Consider the following 25,678-nt stretch of genomic DNA (forward strand, 5'->3'; position numbering starts at 1 on the left):
AACTGATGTTTGTGCAACTGGCGAGCTCTTTGACGCCCTCCGTATCAATCTCCTCGGAGAAAGACAGGCGGAGCGTCGCGCCCTCTCCCCGGGGGGGAAGTACCGCAGCGCGGGCTTCCGAACCCCGAGAGCGGGCGCTGGATCTGGTGATTAGCAGATCCATACGCGAAACCCACGAGCACAGCCGCCGCTCCGCCTCGGCGAAAGCGGGGCCGGCACCGCGAGGAACGCTAGTGAAAGCTCCCTCCTCAAAGAGAGCCCTCTGAGAGCGAAGCAAGGCAGTAACAACTATGCTTCGCTCGCAAGCAAACCACGCACAGGCTGTGTGTGTCCCCACTCGTGATATAACTTTATCTTTGGGCAGGGAGGAACACACAACCTACAACGTGGCCTGCTCTCGCCTTGAAATGCTTTGTCCTTGCATGAGCTTAGACATAGCTGGAGCTTATAGACTTTGGACAGACAACAATAAATAAGACTCACAGAACATAAATCGTGACCGACACACACAGAGAGCTTCGCTGAATGACAGAAAGCTAGCGCCGGTGGCACCTCACGTGCTTTTAAAGCTTCCTGGTCATGACGTCACTGTGACGAGAGGGGCGGGGCCGAGAGCTGTGGGAACAGAGTATCGCTGAAGGCGTTCCCCTAGCGTTTTCCGACGCAGCTCGAGTTCCCGAAGGGGAACTTGAAATGACTTGAAAACATTATGTGTGAGTTTTTTAGTGAGCAATCAGTTTGGCAAAATGAAAGATATTAGTTGTCCCTGCATGATCAACCTCATGCATCGCCTACATCTCAAAATCCAGTCAAAAACTGATGAGTAGAACCAAGTCCTGTCCTACATTCTATATATTTTTTCAGTAATCCATTACATGTAGATGTATATGTCACAATACTGAAGAAAAGATTCCACTGTATTGCATAGATAGGTATAACATATAACTGAATAAGCCAAATACAAGTCTTCATGATCTCTCTCACACACACACACACACACACACACATGCACACACACGCACGCACGCACACACACGCACACAGGTTTGTTTTTGTGAAAAGTGGGGACATCCCATAGGCGTAATGGTTTTTATACTGGACAGACCGTATATTCTATTGCCCTTTACCAACCCTACCCCTAAACCTACCCCTCACAGGAGACTTTGTGCTATTTGAGATTTTCAATACACTCCATTCTGTGTGATTTATAAGCGTTTTGAAAAGTGGGGACATGGGGTAATGTCCTGAAAAGTCACCTTCTCCTTGTAATACCTATGTCATACCCTTGTCATTATACAAATGTATGTCCTCATTTGTCACAAAAACGCACACACACACACACACACACACACAGTTTACTGTAGGCTACACACATAGTACAACCCTCTTTCCTTAGCTCAAGTATGCAAACCTCTTTGCCACATGCACTGAAAAATGTATTACATTGAAAGTAAAATTTTAAAAAGAAAATGGCAACATGATCGTTTTATACAGTATGCGTTCATATGAGCTTCGTTTTCACTGGAGGAAACAGCTGTGGTGTGAGGAGGGGTGAACGCAGTGAAAACTTAGGCTACAACCGATTGCTATTTTGTAAACCGTATTTATGACAAAGAACAAAACTGCACAGATGCAGATATTACAACAATCTATCGTTAAACACACACCTTGTCCTCTGTTTCTCGCTCTGCGCCGCTGCTGTCTGCTGATTGAAAAAGAACGCGCAGAAAGACGGGGAGGAGCCGATTGAAGTCTGCCACCATTTTCATATGAAATTTAAAGGGGACTGAGGCGATCACGAATTCGTGTACAGTTTATGGAGCTAATCGCAAAATAGCTATAGCCCCCCCTAAAAATGGCCTAGCGACACCCATGCCACTAACTTACCAAGTTTACAAACCCCAGCATTAAACCAAGCCAGTGTCAGACATATTTTTTGAATTTAGTTAAGGACAACATTGGACCCCTAGAATTTATTTTCAGGGACAATTTTTGCTCTGATTTAATTCAAGCAAAATCGAAGATATTTCAAACAAGATTTGGCAAAAACAAAGGTGTTTTGGATTTTATTTCAGTGGTTCAAAACTGCTCACCAGCATAAACTTTCTAGAGAACTTCACGGATATTAAATGCCTTCGAACTGCTATTGGTCCATGACGATTGTGAAATAGGTGTGTGTGTTCTGGCTGGGGCTCCACCTTCTTTGACAAGTGGAAATCTTTTCAGGTGCACTTGTTCTGTTCACTCTATCCGTTGAGGATAGACATGAGTGAAAAACATGAAAACACTGGAGTGCTGAGTTGCAGGGCTTATCCCTATTAGCAGATGCTTTCTGAACTGCTGTTATTTCTTGTTTTTTGTGTGCGTGTTTGATGTGTTATTGAGAAAAAGAGTATAGCCCATATTTACATGCACATCTAAACACCATTGTCAGCATCATGGATAGTGTCAGAATGTTCGAGACCGTTGCACAGCTGTTCCAAACATTTAAGAGACAAACAAAAAAGACCTTCGCCTTGAGTATATCAGGGCTTTTACACCAGTAGGTGGTGACCAGTGAGTGTCTTTTCTATTGTGTCAGTGCATCCCAAATTTCTTCATGCTACGACCCACCTAGAGACCTATAATCATCCCCCATATTTAAATGTTTGAGGCATTCTGAATTTTTTCCTTGCTGTTTTCTTTTTTTCCAGGACCTCAACATCCACACAGATTCAGCCAAAGCTCTGGCTGATTCCCTGAACAATGCGACAGTTGAGAACTTTCCGTACTTCAACACCCTGCTGAGGATTCTGGCCACCCGCTGCATGATGCAGGCCGTGTATTTCTGCTCTGGCATGGACAGTGATTTCCACCACTATGGCCTGGCATCACCCATTTACACACACTTCACATCACCCATCAGAAGGTGAGACGCACTGGACCACTGAATCAATTTAAAGGAACAGTTGACCTAAAAATTTAATGTTCACATGGTTTTCTTCCCCTCATGCCAACCCAGACGTATACCATTCATTCTTCAGATGAACACAAAGATTTTTTAGAAGAGTTCATATGATGCCAAAATATATCATTTTGGTTATCGAAGATGAGTTGGGATAAAATTAGTGGCTGCAGGGGGACTTTAAAACATACAAAATTGACATGAAAGGGTTTTTAGTTTCCTTTTATTCAATTTACAAAGTAATGTTATTAATTTTTTTTTTTTTTACTAGCTAATGCACTGTTTTGTACAATTTGACAAACTTAAATTATCAGTTTCGATTTGAGCCATTGGGTTCTGTTAATGTTCACATGGTTTTCTTCCCCTCATGCCAACCCAGACGTATACCATTCATTCTTCAGATGAACACAGATTTTTTAGAAGAGTTCATATGATGCCAAAATATATCATTTTGGTTATCGAAGATGAGTTGGGATAAAATTAGTGGCTGCAGGGGGACTTTAAAACATACAAAATTGACATGAAAGGGTTTTTAGTTTCCTTTTATTCAATTTACAAAGTAATGTTATTAATTTTTTTTTTTTTTACTAGCTAATGCACTGTTTTGTACAATTTGACAAACTTAAATTATCAGTTTCGATTTGAGCCATTGGGTTCTGTCATTTTAAATATAAGAATAATTTTCAGTGAAAATAGAACATCAGTATTACTTTTGCTTATCAGTATTGATTTTTATTTTATCTTTTCAAAATAAATTCCAGTTTTGTCACTGTTTTGTCCAGTAAAGATAATCATTTGAAATGGGCTTTCGTGATATTCAGAGTTTGCACTGTTTTTGATCAACAAATTTCCATACCTTCATTCCGTTTTGGAGGACCATCACTTCTTGCGTAAGCTTCACAATACATTTGTGTCAGGCTTCACAAAGCACTTAGGTTTGAATCAAGCATGAACTCGACCATCTCTTGAATCTGTGTATGACAGTTGGCCAGAACCAATGGTTTATAGTTAAAAAGTTTAAAATATAAGACATTGATTCATCCATTGGGGTCTTATGGATTACCGTCATCATTATTTTTTTGTGTGCGTCAACATTTCTTAACCCATTCACATGTTGACCCCCCCCATCCCCCAACTAAACATTTATGCTTTTTTGACTTTGTAGATATGCTGATATCATAGTTCACCGTCTGTTAGCAGTGGCTATTAACGCAGACAGTACGTACCCAGATTTGATGGACAAGCATAAGCAGTCAGCCTTATGCAACAACCTCAACTACAGACACAAAATGGCCCAGTATGCACAGAGAGCCTCAGTGGCGTTCCACACTCAGGTAGTGCAAACACCAAAAAAGCCTGACTTTTATGATTTATGGAATAATTGTTGCAATTTTTTAATATATGGTGTCTTTCATCTTAACCCTTCAGCTATTCTTCAAGAATAAGGGAATCATAAACGAGGAAGGCTTCATTCTTTTTGTAAGAAAAAATGCCATCATCATCCTCATCCCTAAATTTGGATTGGAGGGCGCTGTGTTCTTTGACAACAAGGACAAACCCAGTCCTCATCTCAGCTTTGACTCTGAGGTACGGACTAACTTTGATATCAGTCTGCACAGCCAGGCAGTATTAGGCTTACAGGTCATATTCGTGAGATGTTGCATGATTCCGTATGAATGTTCCGTGATTGAACCGTTTGTTTTTTTTTCTCCTCAGGGTCCTACACTCAGAGTGGAGGAACACACTTTCCGCATGTTTGACAAAGTTAAAGTAACAATCGAACTTAAATTATCAGTTTCGATTTGAGCCATTGGGTTCTGTCATTTTAAATATAAGAATAATTTTCAGTGAAAATAGAACATCAGTATTACTTTTGCTTATCAGTATTGATTTTTATTTTATCTTTTCAAAATAAATTCCAGTTTTGTCACTGTTTTGTCCAGTAAAGATAATCATTTGAAATGGGCTTTCGTGATATTCAGAGTTTGCACTGTTTTTGATCAACAAATTTCCATACCTTCATTCCGTTTTGGAGGACCATCACTTCTTGCGTAAGCTTCACAATACATTTGTGTCAGGCTTCACAAAGCACTTAGGTTTGAATCAAGCATGAACTCGACCATCTCTTGAATCTGTGTATGACAGTTGGCCAGAACCAATGGTTTATAGTTAAAAAGTTTAAAATATAAGACATTGATTCATCCATTGGGGTCTTATGGATTACCGTCGTCATTATTTTTTTGTGTGCGTCAACATTTCTTAACCCATTCACATGTTGACCCCCCCCATCCCCCAACTAAACATTTATGCTTTTTTGACTTTGTAGATATGCTGATATCATAGTTCACCGTCTGTTAGCAGTGGCTATTAACGCAGACAGTACGTACCCAGATTTGATGGACAAGCATAAGCAGTCAGCCTTATGCAACAACCTCAACTACAGACACAAAATGGCCCAGTATGCACAGAGAGCCTCAGTGGCGTTCCACACTCAGGTAGTGCAAACACCAAAAAAGCCTGACTTTTATGATTTATGGAATAATTGTTGCAATTTTTTAATATATGGTGTCTTTCATCTTAACCCTTCAGCTATTCTTCAAGAATAAGGGAATCATAAACGAGGAAGGCTTCATTCTTTTTGTAAGAAAAAATGCCATCATCATCCTTATCCCTAAATTTGGATTGGAGGGCGCTGTGTTCTTTGACAACAAGGACAAACCCAGTCCTCATCTCAGCTTTGACTCTGAGGTACGGACTGACTTTGATATCAGTCTGCACAGCCAGGCAGTATTAGGCTTACAGGTCATATTCGTGAGATGTTGCATGATTCCGTATGAATGTTCCGTGATTGAACCGTTTGTTTTTTTTTCTCCTCAGGGTCCTACACTCAAAGTGGAGGAACACACTTTCCGCATGTTTGACAAAGTTAAAGTAACAATCAGCCTGGACGCTTCCAACATACAGCATCAAAGGATCAGAATGGCGCTCATTGAACCGGTGGTATGTTTTTGCTTTCTAGATTTTTTTTTATTTTATTGCGAGACTGCAACTGCATAATTACATGGGTTTCTGAAATGATTCTGACTGGTCGATCACAGCCGCAATTATTTTTGTACTGTAACTAACTTCTAAATTATAGGATTGACCAGTCTCCTACGCTGTGCAAGTTTCATGCCTCTTGAATCAATTCCCAATTTCTTCTTACAGTAATAATTTGAACTAGTTTATATGATTTATGTTTAATAAGTACCTCATTATCGCTAAATAAACCTCTTTAGGCCAATCAGGACTCTGGCACGGAGTGAAGGTGTTTTATATAATCTTGACCATCATTTAGGACAGTGAATCTCAACCTTTTGGCGTACCGGACCTCAGTCCAATTCAGAACCATCCTCAAGGACCCCCAGAACAAAATTGACTCCTCTATGTATCATTTGTGTCTTTGTGAGGACCAAATACAGTCAAGTATAATTCAAGTTAGCTGACTTGTCCAGTATTTGGCCATATCATCAGCTATATTGGATTTTTCTTGTCAAAATATGTCATGTCAAAATATACAAAATTTATACAAAAATTCATACTTTATACGGACCCCCTGGCCTTACGTCAAGGACCACTAGGGGTCCACGGACCCCTGGTTGAGAAACACTGATTTAGGATAATTAAGGGATTTATTACACAACAACTTGGCAAATAAGTAAATAAATGGACTAAAATAAATTGATTTTAATAATTTATTTATTTTTATCTGAGTGTACATTGTCATTTATCCCTTATGTCCCCATAGTTTATGGCTTATTTGTGGTGGTATCTCCCCTTGGTTTTTAAAAACTTTTGTCTTTTTCAGATCCCTGGGGTTAGTGTACCTGTGCCTGAGTCCGAACCAGAGGCCAAAAAACCCAAGCTTGACTGCTGATACTTGTACACCAAGACCCAACATTAATACTCATTATAAAAGCAAAAATTAAATGAAAAGCCTTTCAGTTCATCTACAAGGGTAACATGAGTGAATGCATAAGTGGAAAAAATTGACATGAAAGGAGTATTTGTTTTTAATCAGTGTACACCAGTCCTGTTTTTGCTTTTGTCTACATTTTAACTTGCTAATGCAGCATTTTTATATAGTCTGAGACAAACTGTGGAATTATTAGAAATTCTCTTTGAGCAATAGTGTTCCGTCATCCTTCAAATCTGAAATTTATTGAAAACAGAACATATTAAAAGGACTTCTTTAAAGAAATTCTGTTTTTTCAGTTACATGTTTTGTCCAGTGAATGCAAACATTTGAAATGGGCTCTCACAGAGATAAGTGTGATATTTCAGGAATTATATTTCAGAAAACCAACTTGTTATATTCGGGGTTGCCACGCTTTCTGATCAAATAATTTCTGTGACTTAAAACCAAAATGCCAAACCCCAACATTTAACATTTAATTCTGAAGTTGACACTGGTGTGATTTTTAACTTCATTGATAAAAACAAACGTTCAAAAAAACATTTGGCTAAAAACTATTTTTAATACAATCCACATGAACACATTGTGGAGTTCAAGAGACTATCACAACCTTTTACGAGAATCAGAGCCATTGACAATTTGTGTAGAATCAGATTTGATAGTATAGAATTACTTGATACAGCCAAGAATATATATTACATTAATACATGATTAACCTGAACATTTTAGGATATCTTATTTTAGGATAGAACAGAATAATTAAAAGTAATCCATGATTTTTTTTTCCATTTCAGACCTAGAAATCATAAAATTCCCTTGTTTTCCATGACAATGGAATCATAAATATTGTGGTACGAGTAGCATTCCAAAAAGAAAAACTTTACATTTTATACAAACTTGTGCTATATCCCTTTTGCTCCCTTTAAGAATGGCAAAGCACACATCAGCTGTCAGTACATGTTAAATGGATTGGACTAGTTTATAAAAGTGAAGTGACGTGTGGCCAAGTATGGTGACCCATACTCAGAATTTGTCCTCTGCATTTAACCCATCCAAGTGCACACACACAGTAGTGAACACACACACCTTGAACACACTCCCGGAGCAGTGGGCAGCCATATTGCTGGGGAGCAGTTGGGGGTTCGGTGCCTTGCTCAAGGGTCTCACCTCAGTCGTGGTATTGAAAGTGGAAGAGAGCACTGGTTATTCACTCCCCCCACCAACAATTCCTGCCGGACCTGAGACTCAAACCCACAAGTTTCGGTCCGACTCTAACCATTAGGTCACGACTGCCCCATGTGGCCAGATCAGCTGTGTACTAAAACAATGGTATATTCCACTGTGATTACTTTTTGTTTAGAGATTTATATTAGATGACAACAAAGATGAAGTCTGCGGTCACAGGACACAATTTTAATCCAGACATTTTTTTTTTTTTACAATTCAGATACACACGTCACCATAATATGTATACCTTTTGGTATCTCCATATGTTTGTTAGTGATTGATTAATTCATAAATAATTTTAAGACTAAAAAAACCAAAGGCCCTATAAAAACAGCTTGAGGAAATGGTTACATACTTGCCACCCTCTTTTAACAAATCACAAGTAATTGAAAGCAACCTTTCACAAGCAGTAAAACCTATACATAATCTTAAATCTAATTCAAGTTTTCTCAGTCCCAAAGTCATTTAACTTTTGGAGCAAGAATAAATAATACTGTAGATTAGTCCGTACAAAAACTTTCACAAGGCTCAGACAGTAAAACCAACCACAGTATTCAGAATTCATATGAGCACCATACAGCTTGATGTGTAAATGTGCCGTGCGTTTCCTCCACAGCTTTGGGGGTAAGAGTGTTTAAAGTGCATGTTCTGTCCCTCATGCTCAGTGCGGTAGGATGAACAACTGCAGAACAAAACATTTCTTAGTGTGGTTATGCACAGTGCATACTATCATTAAGTACAAAATATAATAAAGTGAATATTTTGAGTGTGCAAAACTAAAGCTAAAAAACGAACGCCACAATACAGCTGAATGAAGTATTAAAATGTGATGATTGGTTACAGAGAGAGTACAGAATTTCCTGTTGTTTTGTGTGAGTGTGAGTGCAAGAGAGCGAGAAAGAAAGACTTTACCTTTGGTTTAGTGTGTCTAGTGAAAGGTACACCTTCTTCAGCAGTGTGTGTGTCCAGCATGTCCTTACTCTGGCTGTCTGAACTGAGGGTGTCCATTAAGCTGGTAGTGCACACTGAGTGAGTGTTATAACCGCTATCCACCTGCAGAGAATATGAGGGACACATTAAACCTCAAAATTAGCTCAACCGTAGTTCACAATTCCATCATAAAAGCTTGCAAGATTTATAAAGCATAAACTTAGTTACGGTAACAATAATATGTAATAATGATTAGGCTACATTTTAGTCTCAATATTATTAAATAGTGCTACTATATATATATATTTTTTTTTTATATTTATGTTTACACAATCTTTAAATATGTTTTGAAATGTATGCTTTATCTACAGCAAACTTTAAACATTTTAAGTATGTCCTTTAAAAATAAGCAAACATTTTTTATAATATTAAATACATTGAATAATATTAACATTTAAATAAAGGTAATGATAATAATAGAGAGATTATTCTTAAAGTGTTAGTTCTCCCAAAAATGAAAATTCTGTCATTAATTACTCACCCTCGTGTTGTTCCAAATCCGTAAGACCTTCGTTCATCTTCGGAACACAATTTAAGATATTTTTGATGAAATCTGAGGGCTCTCTGACCCTCCCATAGACAGCAAGGTAACTACCACGTTCAAGATCCAGAAAAGTACCAAGATGATCGACAAAGTAGTCCGTGTGACATCAGTGGTTCAACTGAAAAGTTACGAAGTAGACTGGGAGGGTCAGAGAGCCCTCATATTTCATCAAAAATATCTTAAATTGTGTTCCGAAGATGAACGCGGGTCTTACGGGTTTCGAACAACACGAGGGTGAGTAATTAAGGACAGAATTTTCATTTTGGGGTGAACTAACCCTTTAAAGTTTATGCTTTAGGAATAAGCATGCATTTTATAGTAATATAAAATTAAATATTAATTTTAAAATAAATGATAATAATGAATAGATTTACTGTATATAAAGAACGGATATTATGCTTAAAGTTTTGACATTTTAAGTTTATGCTTTAGAAATATTTAAAGCTTTTCACTTGTCACATTTTATGGCAAACTAAAGCTAAAGAGATTCAGTAAAGCATCAGCTGTCAACGGCCAGTTTTGCAGTGGTTTTATGTCAGCTACACCTGCTGGGCTACTGTTGGAACGACTCTTCATCTAGGCCAGGGGTGCCCAACCCTGCTCCTGGCGATCGACTGTCCTGCAAAGTTTAGCTCCAACTCTAATCAAACACACCTGCCTTTCATTTTGAAGTGATCCTGAAGACCTTAATTAGTTGCTTCAGGTGTGTTTGATTAGGGTTGGAGCTGAACTTTGCAGGACAGTCGATCGCCAGGAGCAGGGTTGGGCACCCCTGATCTAGGCTAATTGTCTAATGTTTAGAGGCTACTTTGGAGCAGCTGGCATTCTGGACATCTGACAGCACGCATACTAACCTGCATGCTAATGTCGTATGGTGTAATGCTTCCTTCCGCTAGCAGGGATACGAACATGTGTGTACTCTCAGCGTCAGGCACACTGCCTGTTCGAGAGCTGGACAGTCTAACTGGCGACGCAGTGTCCTCTTCAGGAACCCAACCACAGGATTCCTCTCTGCTCCTGCTGATGACCTCATCCTCATTTTCCGTTCTGTCAGTCTCATTATTTCCTCCAGTGTCCTTTACGAACTGCTCGTCTTGATCCATTTGCTCAGAAACAGCCACGGAGGCCTCTGACTCACTCCCCCCAGATTGGTGTCCTTCTCGCTGGGCATGAGGTCCTGTTGAGTTAGCGTCCAGGTCCATGGTGGGTAAAGGTTCATTGGGATGGAAGTTCTCCTTGTCCTGGAGGGTTGGGTGGAGGATAAGGGAAATTTGAGTAGGAGAGGCCCACATACAGGCTCTGTTTCTGGGTTGGGACTGAAAGAGAGAGCAGCTTCGAATAGGGGAACAACCCTCCACCAATGGGCTTTCTCCACATCGGTTCAGGTCCATGTCTGAGCTGCCCATGGGAATGCCATCGGGGGACAGAAACGACAGCCTTTTCCTCTCACCTATAAAGACAAAGTTTTATAGCACTTCACATATACTTGTCCAAGGTTTCCCAAGCAGGGGTCTACGAGTTGGTGAAAAGCTAATTAATTAATTATATTGCAAGTAATTAATTTAAAAAATGATTAAATATTTTAGCTATTTACTTGCATGTCATATGACCATTATGCGACATCAGAGAATCGTGAACATGGTGTTAAATTATTGAAATATTTACCTCTATTAATATTACCTTCTCAAAAGGTACTTCAAGTAAAATTGTATGTCTAAGTGGTTCAGCTGACAAAAAAAAAAACAAGTTTGGGAACCCCTGCACTTACATATATAGCCATATATACAACAATAAATTTAAAAAAACACCTGGCACCATCTCAGATTTCTCACCTGATACAGGCGTCACAGAATGCTGAAGTCTGATGGGCGACAGAATAGGAGACTTGAAAACAGGCGACAATCTCTCTGAAAACATGGGACTTCCGACACTGCCCAGACTGTATGCTCGACACTGGCCTTGGATGGGACTGGATGAAAACTGGCCCTGAGGATTATGGATAAAACAGTATTCAATTTTAAAGATCTCAGATATAAAGTACCCTTGATCCATATTTTACTGGTCTACAAGAGTGTAGTTGCACCCTTGTAGTTTCATCATCTATGATCTGGTACGTACAGTCAAGGGCGTCCCAGTTGGAATGCCACACTGAAGTGGAGAGACAATAACAGAAGACATCATCTCTCGACTGCTGGGCAGGACGTTATGGGAATATCTGTCTGGGCTGGAAGGGGTAGAGGACTCAGAGCCGCTGTCATGGCCATCAAGAAACAACTTCCGCCGCAATGAAGAGGAGCTGAGGCTCTCCTGCACCTGCTCGGTTAACTCTTCTGTCCTGTAGTAATCACCTGTTACAACAGAAAGGAAATTCTCAAGTTAATGTTTGTTCAAGTTGCTAATATTTGGCACATTTAAATCATCAATAGACAAGATCTGACACTCCAAAATTTAAGATGAATGAAGTTATCTGAAGTCAGACTGTAAACAACCTTTTTGTATTTGACCTAATATTGTACTCAGTCAGACGCACTCTCAGGATTTTGTGGAGGGCATCTGGTTATGGATATACAGTAAGTGGTCATTGCAAAAAAAGCTTGAAGACATGTTTTAATACGAATAAAACAATGTACGATTTTCACCATTTACTTATTATAAATTATATTATTGTCATTACAAATCCCCCTGATATGAGTTCTTAAAAGGACAAATATTTAATCTTATTTCTCAGGTCATATAAAAAAATGCATACAAAGTATTAATAAGAAAAAAGCAAAATGGTGATTAAATAGTTTTAGAAGAAATATAGAATGTCACAGTGTTTTTTTAAAGTCTTATCTGCTCAAAACAGTAATACTACGAAACATTACAATTTAAAATAACTTTTTTCTATGCGAATATATTTTAAAATGTAATTTAATCCTCTGATGTAAAGCTGAACTTTCAGCAGCCAATACTCCAGTCTTCAGTGTCACATGATCCTTCAGAAATCATTCTAATTATGCTAATTTGCTGCTCAGTAAACATTTCTTATTATCAATGTTGAAAACAGTTGTGCTGCTTCATATTTTTGTGGAACTGTTGTTTTTTTATATTAAAATGATCAAAAGAACACAATTTATTTAAAACAGAAATCTTTTGTAACATTATAAATGTCTTTACCATTTGATCAACGTAATGCAACATTGAAAAAAATTCAATTTCTTTCCAAAAAATAAATAAAAATTACTTACTGACCCCATACTTTTGAACAGTAGTGTATTCTAAATAATGTTTGCCTTCATTTTGAAATGAAGTAATAATTAATAAAAAAACGTTACCCAGAACTTTTTCAAGACAAATGCCACTTCAGACGCAGCTTGTGTGTTGATTTAATTTGCTTGGTAACAGCCCAAATGTCTAAATGTAAGAATTTGACTCAAAAGATAATGGACACTTTTAGAAAAAATGGCTTTATAAAGGTAAAAATGCCCTTAAAAATGCAAAAATCAGTTTAAACTTATTGGAAAAGATTAATTTCTATCAGTATGAACAGACCAATGCACAGAATATGAAGAATATTAAAAACATTAGGAGTCAGCTGTCTTCGGCAGTCCTTAAGGTACCAGCACAATAACACACTCAGCAAAATATCGTCTAATTATCGTTATCGATAAAATCCCAGAAAATATCGAGATATCATTTTTGGTCAATATCACACACCCCTAGCTAGCCTATATAACACAGTACACATAGCAAGGGGTTTTTGTTTGTTTGTTTGCTTGCTTGAGTTTTTTTAATTATATAATAAATAAAAAGAAAACAGATAGAACAGAAAAAGAATAGAGCAAGCTAGTGTTAAGAGGCCTTTTTTGCTTTTGCTAATTGCATGATAAACAAAAAATAAACAAACAGATAGAATACAAAAAGATTAGAGAAGCTAGTGTTTTGTTTTTCTTAAAGAAAACAAGCCGTTAGTAAATGAATAGAGTGCAAGTCTAAAAGGGGCAAGTTTTTTTTTTTAAGAACTGAATTAGAATAGAAAGTGCTAGAGTTAGAGGGTCAAATATAGATGGAAGGGATGTGTTTTTAGCCGATTCTTGAAGCTGGCTAAGGACTCAGCTGCTCGGATTGAGTATCATGAGAATATGAACAAATATTAACAAAAAACGACATTGTTGTAAAACACTACATATAAGCAGACTAACATTAATAACGTTACCTGGCTTGGCTCAGAAACACAGCCTGGCGGTGAATGTCCTCTGGGTCTATTTCCACAGGAAGTAAATTTGCCATTTCATCAATGGACCATTTGAACTTGGCTGGTGTCTACAACAAACAATACAAGAAGAAATGATGTTTCTCTCCTTTTTCGTGATTTCCCCTCATATGCGGAGTCAGACACTCACCGCTGATGAGCTCCTGGAGCTCTTGAACACCGACGGGCTGGGCACCAGAGGCTCATGCAGACGGTGGTAGTCGTTTGGGCTCTCAAACGGGTTCAGGATAGCAGGTCTTCCAGGAGTCTCGGGTGTTATATGCATCTCTGCTATGTCTCCCATCTTAAAAACGGCGTCCAGCCAACCAGGCTACGCTTTAATAAGAAAGGAAATGAGTGGAAGATTTTCTGCCTTTGTTAGTCTACAGATTTTACATGTGTTTAAAAAGACAAAAACGGGTGATGAATATTCTTAATTAATACTTACAACGGAATGAAACTCAAACAAGCGCAAGAGAGATCTCTGAATGGCTCTAACGTCTGATTTAATTTTCGCTCAAGAGGTGCTAGCCAATCACAATTCAGCAGAACATGCGAAACAACCAATCAGGTGACGGGAACGACCGACCTGCCGTCTCGACGTAACTTCCTTTCGCGCGACCGAAACTTTATTGACAGGATTACCACAGCAAAAAGCGCGAGGTGTGAACAAAACGCAGTTTATGGATATTGTTTAATGCAGGATTTGTGACGTCGCCCGGTTTTTAATTCGCAAATAGTTGAAGGACACCAGGGACTAACAGGAATAGACGTGTCACGGTCATCTGTGTGAATTATTCAATTAATGATGAAATAGCTTTAGCACGATAGCATCATGGCCAGTCCCGCGAACGCAAACATGAATGCTGTCCGGGAGACTATGGATGGTAAGAGTCAAATGTTTGGAACAAAGAAATACTCTTTTAAAATGTTGTTTCGAAACATATCGGTTCGTCAGCGAACGAACTCCTTGACGATTTGAAAGTAACGTAAACTGAATGTAATTTCACTCATTTGCAGTGGTGTATAAAGTACCTGAAAGCCATACTCAAGTACAAGTACAGATATCTCACCAGAAAACGACTCTGGTAGAAGTTGAAGTCACCGTTTACTTGAGTAAAAGTATTAAAGTATGTGATATTTATTGTACTTAAGTACGAAAAGTATTTTTTTTTTATCTTAAACGTACTTAAGTATTGAAATTAAAAGTACAAGTAAATGCAAAATGGAAAAGAATGAAATGTATATAAAAAATGTTCATAAACAGCTTGAGTAGCATGTTCAGTTTTTACTCTCTTTTTTTTCCATGTTGTATTTTTGGGTAAGAATAAGAAGCACTTCAATCCGGTACTTAGTGTCTTTCATTCCAACATAAGAAAACATTTCTGGAAACTGCATCTGAAATAGCATTTAGATGTATTTACACCGTTTAATGTATCTCAGAGGGGACATGGATGCATTTAACCCGCATTTACAGATGCATACATAGGCCTAATGATTTGTTTTTAACATAAAACGTTGAATATTGATATTTGAAATTAATTTAAAACTTGAAAAAATAGTCGAAATGTGAAATTAAAGATTGAGATTCAACCGATTCTGTTTCATTGGCAAAAACAAGCAATATTATGTCTAAAATGTAAGTCACTTATTACTGAACTGGTATAAAATGATTATTAAATGTTCATGTTGATATCTGCAGAAAAACGGTACTCTTTCCCACGGTTTCACAGACCAGGCTTAAGCTAGTCTCAACTGAAAATATCTTGCTCTGACATATATCTTAAAATATGTCAGTGTCATTGTTTTGTGTCAAGATGCACACCTGTAATTAGTGATGGAGAAATGACAGCAGGGACTGGCGCTCTCTCTGGCAGCGGCAGGTCGGGTGACAGCTGCCACTAGTAGTTTCTGGCAGCTGCCATGGTTTTTCTCGCCATTTCTGCTGTTTGCTCGGTAAAAACTACACTGTTCTCAGTGGCGTGCGGTGGTGTTTTTTTTAAATGATGATGCAAAGTTCCCACTATTGTATTATTATACATTTTTATGTATCAGCTGCCAGAGTTCTTGCCAGGAGTTGGTCTAAATGTAAAGTGCACTGCTCATAACAACAAAGTTGTCTCGTAAACTCCAATGCTGTGACTTCAGTTCACGTATTGCTTTTTTTATTAGTTAAATTTTACATTTCTATCAAGAAACAGGCCTAAGAAACATGTGCAATTGTACACCATTCTTTTTTATTAGTTAAATTTTTTAGACTAGGCATTGGTTTTCAGAACTGCTTGGTAATTTTTACATTTATTTCTGAATAAAGGAACGGCATAAAAAAATCAGTGAAAATCCGAACGATAAGGGTAAATGTACTTTTCGTTCTCTGAACTGCTTTAGTACCCTCAGCCAAAAGGAAGAAAATAAGAAAATCACACACGATTAATGTGATATTAATTTCGGAACATTAAAAAAAATGTAGGCTATTGGATTTTTCCTAAAATTTTATAAAATGAGCAGGAAAATGAACTGAACAAGTAATTTTTGATTCTGAACATCGCAGTGTTACCATTAATAATAGGCTAGTTCAATGTGTCTCTTTGAAGATCTGCCCCTTTAGGTGTGGATTACAGCCTCCAATTGACCCAAAATATGCCAAAATTGTCACAACAATTGGATCTGTGAACTTCACTAATAATTTACAACACTGTCAAAAGTGACATTTCAGAGAAATAACTATTTTATTACTTACTTTTCCTTGATGTTCCTTCTGTCCTGTGCTGCTTCATCATAAATGATAACCAAACAAGGTTTCCGAAAACGAAGCCCATTGTGTAATGCACTTTTCAATTAATGTTTAATTGTTTAATTTATTTAACATATACACTATATATTCTAAAAAGACAATCAAGTACTATAGTTTTTACAATACAAACAGCAGAGGCTGACAATGATTATGACTTTCTGATGCTGGACTAGATTTTTTGATTCTGTACATTGCAGCGTTACCATTACCAATAGGCTAGTTCAATGCGTCTCTTTGAAGATCTGCCCCTTTAGGTGTGGATTACAGCCTCCAATTGACCCAAAATATGCCAAAATTGTCACAACAATTGGATCTGTGAACTTCACTAATAATTTACAACACTGTCAAAAGTGACATTTCAGAGAAATAACTATTTTATTACTTACTTTTCCTTGATGTTCCTTCTGTCCTGTGCTGCTTCATCATAAATGATAACCAAACAAGGTTTCCAAAAATGAAGCCCATTGTGTAATGTACTTTTCAATTCATGTTTGTTTTATTTATTTAACATATACACTATATATATATATTCTAAAAAGGACAATCAAGTACTATAGTTTTTACAGTACAAACAGCAGAGGCTGACAATGATTGTGACTTTCTGATGCTGGACTAGATGGCAAAAAAGGTAACTTTTATGGAGACTGTTCAGCTTTTGTTCACTCTTTATTAATCCTTTCCTGTGAACTGTATGTGAACTTGGATCCTGAAGGATGAAAAATTCTTACTCAAATATGGCGACAGTAGCCCACTTGTTTTTATCCATAAGTTCTGTGCAAAACATGTATAAAAAATCTGTGAGAAAAAAAAAATTATATAAAATGGTTTTATATATAAAACCATCTCATTTTCTGTTATCGCACCAGTCAGCTGCAGTCCTGGTGTCTCTCAAAAAATGTTTTCCTGCTGTGAAAGAAGAAAATATGGTCAAAATATTTGGTGTATATACTATGGCTACACCCCTGTATATAGTATACAGAGTTTTACCAAGCAAACAGCAGTAACGGCTAGAAAGACCGTGACCGAGAGTTCATGGGAGCTGCCAGAAACGACTAGTGGCAAGCTGGGGATGCCACCGGAAGTGGTGCTGCAACCTGCCGCTGCCAGAATTTGCGCTTGTTCTCTCTCAAAAATGAAGCTTTGCTAAGCACCAAGGCTTTCCCCTCAACTGTATCGTAAAAAGGTTCATTACTCGAAGCTTTTCAAGACGGTGAACACTAACGACATATCGTGGTCAAAAGGTGGAAAAAGCTGCCTTTGCGTCCCAGACGACCCAGCCATTTTTGGACGGTTTCAGATAATAAATTAGTTTGTGCTTTGAAAACCTGTATAAAGCAAAGAAAATATGAAGTCTATATAAATAAGTATTCATGTCAGTCATTGTATTACAATATGAATACATGAGTCTGTGAATAAATTTGCGGAAAATAGGCAAGGCTGTAGGAGACTGTTCAGCTTTTGTTCACTCTTTATTAATCCTTTCCTGTGAACTGTATGTGAACTTGGATCCTGAAGGATGAAAAATTCTTACTCAAATATGGCGACAGTAGCCCACTTGTTTTTATCCATAAGTTCTGTGCAAAACATGTATAAAAAATCTGTGAGATAAAAAAAATTATATAAAATGGTTTTATATATAAAACCATCTCATTTTCTGTTATCGCACCAGTCAGCTGCAGTCCTGGTGTCTCTCAAAAAATGTTTTCCTGCTGTGATAGAAGAAAATATGGTCAAAATATTTGGTGTATATACTGTTACAATTAATGCCCCAAACTTGAAGAGCATTTACAGTACATGCATAAATTATCTTTTCTAACATTAAATGCTTTCTATAAATATTATAAATATATTAATACTGTTTTTCATTATAAAATAATAGTAAAAATTATTTGCAAAAAAACTTAGGAAAATTATACATGGTTTTGAAACAAATAAAAAAGGTTATTACAGTTAAAACATTTAGCTACACTCACCATAGTTTAAGCATGTTATTTGTAGTAAAATCGTAGTTATACAATTGTAATAAAAAACATTTCATTTCTCGGTGATCCCACATTCCCATTTTCATTTTTGTAGCTATTACAAAAATTATATACTTAATTGAACTGCCAAATTTCCATTCATCACTTTATTAGTTTGAATAATGAATGTAAAATAACCTGCCAAAAGTTACATAACCTCAAACTTCCGAAAGGATCATAATTTAAGATGAATGAATTTCTGATGTTTGTGTTGTACGGCTTCTGCCATCAGTCAAGGCAAGGGAGGCAGAGTCTCTTTAGAAAAAAAAATTCCCATTTTCATTTTTGTAGCTATTACAAAAATTATATACTTAATTGAACTGCCAAATTTCCATTCATCACTTTATTAGTTTGAATAATGAATGTAAAATAACCTGCCAAAAGTTACATAACCTCAAACTTCCGCAAGGATCATAATTTAAGATGAATGAATTTCTGATGTTTGTGTTGTACGGCTTCTGCCATCAGTCAAGGCAAGGGAGGCAGAGTCTCCTTAGAAAAAAAAAACTGTATGAGAAAGTTATGGATATTACAAAAATAAAACAACGCAAGTATTACAAAATGTGACAAAGGTGGAAAAAGCTGCCTTTGCGTCCCAGACGACCCAGCCATTTTTGGACGGTTTCAGATAATAAATTAGTTTGTGCTTTGAAAACCTGTATAAAGCAAAGAAAATATGAAGTCTATATAAATAAGTATTCATGTCAGTCATTGTATTACAATATGAATACATGAGTCTGTGAATAAATTTGCGGAAAATAGGCAAGGCTGTAGGCATATATAGGCTATGATAAAAATAACCGAAGATTATCATAGAATGGTCAGTTAAAGTGTCTGAACCAGGAATTAATACAAAATGAACATGCACAAAACATGCAAATATTTATTTGTATTATTATTTATTTCAAAGAAGTGAGTGACACCTGAAACTGCGAAAGTGGTTCGCGTTATTTGAATCAGAATACGAAGCAGTCATATGGTTGTGTGCGAAAACGAAGCTTCAGACGTCACAGATCACGTGGTTTTGGCTAAATGAATCAAGCTCTGGTACAGTGCTTCACTGTGAGATGTTTAGGTTTTTTTTTAATACAAGCTTCGAAGCCTCTGTGTCAAACGTCACATCACTACCTGTAATGTTTTCTTCTAAGGCATTTTTGTAAAAGTTGCCTAAATATCTTAATTGAACTAAGGCCTAGTCCTGGCTTAAGCTAAGCCCCATTTGTGAAACCGGGCCTTTGTGTGATATAGATTAAGTTAACTATATTAAATTATCTAAATATAAAAAGCGTACAGAAGCATTTTTGCCATCTACAATTTAGAATGCCTTGAATTTTGAGTTTTAATAGACAAAATAAATCAATGTGCGTGCACTCTGTGTGTGATTTGGTGATATAGCCTACTTGATAATGTCAGATTGCACATCATACAAGAACTCATACCATATTATCGCAGATGATGCTGTATATCGCACAGCACACCCCAGACTCGACTTGAGTGGAAAATGAATCATCCGTTGTGCGCGCACTTGTTTGCACATGAGCAAAGGTGTTTGTAGCAACTCATAATGTAATAACTGCACAATGTAATAAATATTACACTATTATTGTAATAAAATGTTCATAATGTAATAATTTTTCAATGTAATAATTTTTCACATAATGTAATAGGTTATTGTATGAGACATTTATTACATTATGAACACACTGTGGCAACTTATAAAGTAATCACAGTTCAAAAGGTAATACCAGCACATAATTTAAAACAATGATTATTATGTTTACAATATAATTATCTTTCAATATAACATATTTGAGCACATAACATAATCATAGTTTTATTCAAAGAAATTTAGGCTTATTAGGCTACATTGTTTACACAAAATACACAACTTTACTTTTTTATAAAAAGCTTACTAATTTTGTGATTATGACATGCTTAATTTTTTAGATATAGGCCTGGTTTCACAGACAGGGCTTAGACTAAGCCAGGATTAGGCCATAGTTCAATTAGGACATTTAAGTAATTGTTATAAACGTGCCTTAGAAAAAACCTTACTGGTGTGCATTTTGAGACAAAATAAAGGCACTGATATATTTTAAGGTCAGTCAGCAAGTTTCTTTCAGTTGAAACGGCTCAGACTTAGATTTTAGTCTGGCATTAGGCTTAAGCCTTGTCAAGGAAACCAGGGGAATAGTCATTTAAATGGTTGTTATTAGGGCTGGGTATCGATTCAGATGTCCCGATTTGATTCGATTTTAATTCGCAAGCTCTCGATTCGATTCTCGATTTTTTGGTTACATTCAGTGAATATAGTTTTAATACAAATGCTATTGATATTTAAAAAAAATGAACAGTAAACATCAGTTTACAAATGGTGAATTAATAAAAAGAAATTAAGAACCACAGGCCTGTATTTGAAATATATATATTTTTAAATTTAAACAATAATATGGCCCTATAAAATGTTCTTAATTTTTCTGGTAATCAGATGAAGGCATAAAACATTAATTTAATTGATCCTAATCAAATGAAAATTAAACCCTTTTATTTTTTGGCAAACAAAGTGCTGCACAACAAAGGTTTACTGTTAAAATTAAAAAGAAAGCAGATGTGATTATTCCTTTAAACATAAATATTTATTGATATTTATTAGCAGTGGTAGCATTGAGTCTTAAGACTGCTAAATAGTAATATATTCTGACAGTTTCTTAACGTTAAACGAAACTTTTATTTTGACGGGTTGCCGTGAAGAACTTGCAGCTGATGTGTATGTGATATGACGGTAGGCTAGTTTTCTCAAATGAAACGGTAAATGCTAATGAAGGGACTGTCAGAGCAGCTGGAGATGATATTCGTGTTCATATCATCATATAGTGAGACAGCAGAAGCTGAAAACACCGCAAGCGTCATCCGCGCTTTAGTATGTGTGTAGTAAACAAAACAGTGCGCTGTGCCATCCGCCATTCATTCATTGTGGAAATCATGGTGCCTTATATGTGAAATAAAATGCTTCCGCAGATTTATAGTATTAATATAGCATTTCACCTGAGCATTGCGAATCACACGTATGGCCATGATAAGCGCTGAATGGATGACTGGCTTTCTGTTGTAACATCACGCAGGGTAAATAAGGGTGACATCTAGTGGAGAAGACTAATGATAAGATTCACATTAATCAGATCTCGTTTTAAATGTGTGCTGAAATAAATCCCGGAAAAGATCGATTCGCGGCTTTTGAGAATCGATATCGAATCGACTAAACAAAACAGTGCGCTGTGCCATCCGCCATTCATTCATTGTGGAAATCATGGCGCCTTATATGTGAAATAAAATGCTTCCGCAGATTTATAGTATTACTATAGCATTTCACCTGAGCATTGCGAATCAAACGTATGGCCATGATAAGCGCTGAATGGATGACTGGCTTTCTGTTGTAACATCACGCAGGGTAAATAAGGGTGACATCTAGTGGAGAAGACTAATGATAAGATTCATGTTAATCAGATCTTGTTTTAAATGTGTGCTGAAATTAATACCGGTGTTGTGCCGAATTCTGCACCCCTGCCAGATTATGCACCCCCTCGTTGAAGTCGCTACCTGATTGCCTAATCCCAACCCCACCCCTAATCCTAACCCCTCCCCCACACCTACTCCTAAACCTACCAATACTAGGGGGTGCATAATCTGGCAGGGTGCAAATTTCGGCACTAGACCGGAAAAAATCGATTCGCAGCTTTTGAGAATCGATATCGAATCGACGTAATTTTAAAAAACGATTAATCGAAAAATCAATATGTATAGGCCTAATGTATTTATAATTTTGGCGATATGATTAGACGGTTTTATCTTCCTGAGGTAAGTGTCACGTAACTGACACATTCTTCACAGGCTGTTATACTGATGATTTCACTGGTTAAAACCGCTTATAGGCACAGAAATGATGCGTGGTTGTAGTTGTACTTTATTTTTCAACATATCCTCTGATGTACATTCATGCTATAACTTGTATTAAAGTGAAGAATTGTTCATTTAACTTGTGCTCCGTGCTGCCATTACCTGAGGCAGATGACGCGATCTATCCCAGACTACATTAGACTTTGGAAACTTTTATTTGTTTTTTCCAAATTTGTTCATAAAAAATGCCTTCAATTCAAAGGACAAAGAATCTAGTAGGGGCGCAACTTAATTGTTCCTAGCAATAATTTTGATCAACTAAAATATATTTATATGTAACCACTCTCGTTGTCATCATACCACGAACATTATACCTGAGATGTTAAAGTCCACATGAAATCAAAATTTACAATATTTTGTTAGAGCACATTGCTAGTCTTAAAGGGGTCATATGAGGTTGCCATAAAAAACATTATGTTGTGTATTTGGTGTAATGCAATGTGTTTATGCGGTTTAAGGTTAAAAAAACACATTATTTTCCGCATAATGTACTTTGTTGCTCCTCTATGCCCTGCCTTTCAGAAATGCATCGATTTTTACAAAGCTCATCGGTCTGAAAAGCGAGGTGTCTCTGATTGGCCAGCTATCCAGTGCTTTGTGATTGGCTGAATACCTCATGCGTGTGATGGAAATGTTATTTCCCTTACCATACTGTGATGCCATCTGCCAGCACGACGAGACAAAACCAATAAAACCCATTATAAACGAGGCATTTGTTGCATCCAGTGGGGACATAATTACTGATTATAATTACTTATACTGTGTTTTTACGAGTTGCGTTGCGTATCAAGCCGCGTAAACATAAAACGATGTCTGCATTTTTGATCAGAGAAACAACAAGCGCTACTCTACACTGCTTAAAACTCGCGTTTGAATCATCTATATATATTTACATTTAGTCATTTAGCAGACGCTTTTATCCAAAGCGACTTACAAATGAGGACAATAAAAGCAGTCAAAACCAGAGCATGTGAGCGAAGCTACGTTTTCCGCTCTATGGACGTGCGCTCCACTCAGTTGCTCTAACCGCACAAGCAAGCGCTCCATTAATATTCCGCTCACGCTCGCCGTAAACCAATTCCCGCTCAGATCCCGCTCCCATCTTGGAGGACATCTTGGATTTATACTCGAGCATCCGCAAGCTTTGAGTGCGCGCAACGTCGTGTCGCGTGGCGGTGTGCACAACATTTTTTTTTAAGTTTCGGTGCAGCTCCGCTTCCGAAGATGCACGAGTTCAAAGCGACTCTAGCCGAACACGCACGTCTGTGCCAGCATTTGTGTGAAACAGAAGCAGTTTGATCTTAAGTTCAGTCACAACACACAGATCACTGCGGCCGAACTCAGACATTCAGGAACAAACTTTTTAGCGCTGGTATGTAACTAGCTCACCTTTTGCTGCACCATGTTTGCATACATCTTCGTGCGTTCTGTAATCAATATGAATCTGTACTAACTTTAACAGTCTAAGCACTCCCTCTCAGTTTCTTCTCCCTGCTCATTCTTAACTTTGATTTTTACTTTACATTTATGTATAAGGCTTGCAACTTCGTTGAAACAATATCTGAATTCCATAACTGCTCTACTATTCACGATCTCTACAGATTCTCGATCTCGAACAAGCAAATCACCAAACGGCATTCTGGGTTGAGCGAGCAGAGCGGAATCTTCAGAAAGGCGCTCTGCGCTCTTAAGGAAATATTACCACTCCGCTCCGCTCACATGCTCTGGTCAAAACTAACAAAAGAGCAACAATATATAAGTGCAAATGACAAGTCTCGGTTAGCCTAACGCAGTACACGTAGCAAGTAGGGCTGTGTATCACCAGCAAAGTCACGATACGATACGTATCACGGTACAGAGGCCACGATACGATTCACGATACATGACTGCACTGAATTTCACCTCAGCAGAATTTAGAAAAACAGCTGTTTATTAAACACTGCTTACTATAGTGCCATTTCTAACTATTGGCAGAGCAGGCAGCTGAGCTCTGCATTATGAAGGGCCTCCATAACTGTACCACAGTACAATATAGGTAATGGCATATGTTTCATGTTTACATTGTGCACTCCCCACCAGGTACAATATTCTGATTGTTTGCATCTTGTTTTTAAGCCCATACATAATAATGTACTTGTTCTAATAAATTTATATTGTAATGTACTCATTCTAATATGTTTAAAAAATAATTTACATTGCTGGTAGGTTATCATTGCACAAATTAACACACTCTCTACAATAAAAAAAAAGTTCTAAACTAACGTGCTGTCTTCACTGTATCTAACGCACACACGCTCAAGGCTGATTTCATCTTGGAGGACATCTTGGATTTATACTCGAGCATCCGCAAGCTTTGAGTGCGCGCAACGTCGTGTCGCGTGGCGGTGTGCACAACATTTTTTTTTAAGTTTCGGTGCAGCTCCGCTTCCGAAGATGCACGAGTTCAAAGCGACTCTAGCCGAACACGCACGTCTGTGCCAGCATTTGTGTGAAACAGAAGCAGTTTGATCTTAAGTTCAGTCACAACACACAGATCACTGCGGCCGAACTCAGACATTCAGGAACAAACTTTTTAGCGCTGCCCCGCAATTTTATCAACTAAATAGCTTAATCGCTGAAGAGCTACATTATCTTTCTCAACAAGGAGCTGGTAGCATCATTGTTTCTAAAGGAATTAAAGCCACAGCTTTACTGTTAATAGAGAAACGCGGCAAAACGGTGGTAATTCATACATACACAGCCTCTCTCTCTCTGTGTCGTAAATGAACACTTGATGAATTACACTTTTCTGAGAATAGACTTGAAGTGGAGATAGCTGAACTGCAAGCTAACCAGTGTTTTCAGAAAGCAAGTGCGTTTATCCAGTGGAGAGAGGTCGCGTGTGCACAGGGTTGCCAGGTTGACAAAGATAAGTAGCACATTTAGCAGATATTTCTGTATTGCGCAAGTGTAAAGCTCTGTTTTGGGGATTACGTCTCTTTATAACAGGCAACCCAGTTGTGTTCCTCTGCGACC

At 37.5% G+C, this 25,678-nt stretch overlaps 3 protein-coding genes across 3 annotated transcripts in view; 2 read left to right on the forward strand and 1 right to left on the reverse strand.

Annotated features, from left to right (window-relative positions):
* The window catches only part of LOC107556707 (DIS3 exosome endoribonuclease and 3'-5' exoribonuclease), a 22,581-nt gene extending 15,223 nt beyond the window's left edge, over nt 1–7,358 (forward strand). The window contains exons 17-21 of the mRNA XM_016239882.1: nt 2,694–2,908; nt 4,110–4,278; nt 4,373–4,531; nt 5,822–5,944; nt 6,792–7,358. Of these exons, the coding sequence (XP_016095368.1) occupies nt 2,694–2,908; nt 4,110–4,278; nt 4,373–4,531; nt 5,822–5,944; nt 6,792–6,860 (735 nt within the window). The 3' untranslated portion in view covers nt 6,861–7,358. The remainder of the gene's footprint in view (nt 1–2,693; nt 2,909–4,109; nt 4,279–4,372; nt 4,532–5,821; nt 5,945–6,791) is intronic.
* A 940-nt stretch (nt 7,359–8,298) lies between these two features.
* On the reverse strand, nt 8,299–14,410 carry LOC107556689 (protein aurora borealis-like). Its single transcript, XM_016239859.1, has 9 exons — nt 14,343–14,410; nt 14,046–14,230; nt 13,859–13,965; nt 12,978–13,003; nt 11,779–12,008; nt 11,493–11,646; nt 10,515–11,110; nt 9,039–9,179; nt 8,299–8,808 (listed from the first exon to the last, which is right to left on the reverse strand). The coding sequence occupies exons 2-9, from the start codon at nt 14,196–14,198 to the stop codon at nt 8,788–8,790; spliced, it is 1,428 nt and encodes a 475-aa protein (XP_016095345.1). The 5' UTR covers nt 14,199–14,230; nt 14,343–14,410; the 3' UTR covers nt 8,299–8,787.
* Nucleotides 14,411–14,515: 105 nt separating this feature from the next.
* The window catches only part of LOC107556706 (mitotic-spindle organizing protein 1-like), a 14,785-nt gene continuing 3,622 nt past the window's right edge, over nt 14,516–25,678 (forward strand). Inside the window, exon 1 of the mRNA XM_016239881.1 lies at nt 14,516–14,781. Coding sequence (XP_016095367.1) covers nt 14,730–14,781 — 52 coding nt within the window. The 5' untranslated portion in view covers nt 14,516–14,729. The remainder of the gene's footprint in view (nt 14,782–25,678) is intronic.

This window comes from Sinocyclocheilus grahami, unplaced genomic scaffold (genome assembly GCF_001515645.1).
Source record: "Sinocyclocheilus grahami isolate Dianchi unplaced genomic scaffold, SAMN03320097.WGS_v1.1 scaffold576.1, whole genome shotgun sequence".
Taxonomy (NCBI): domain Eukaryota; kingdom Metazoa; phylum Chordata; class Actinopteri; order Cypriniformes; family Cyprinidae; genus Sinocyclocheilus; species Sinocyclocheilus grahami.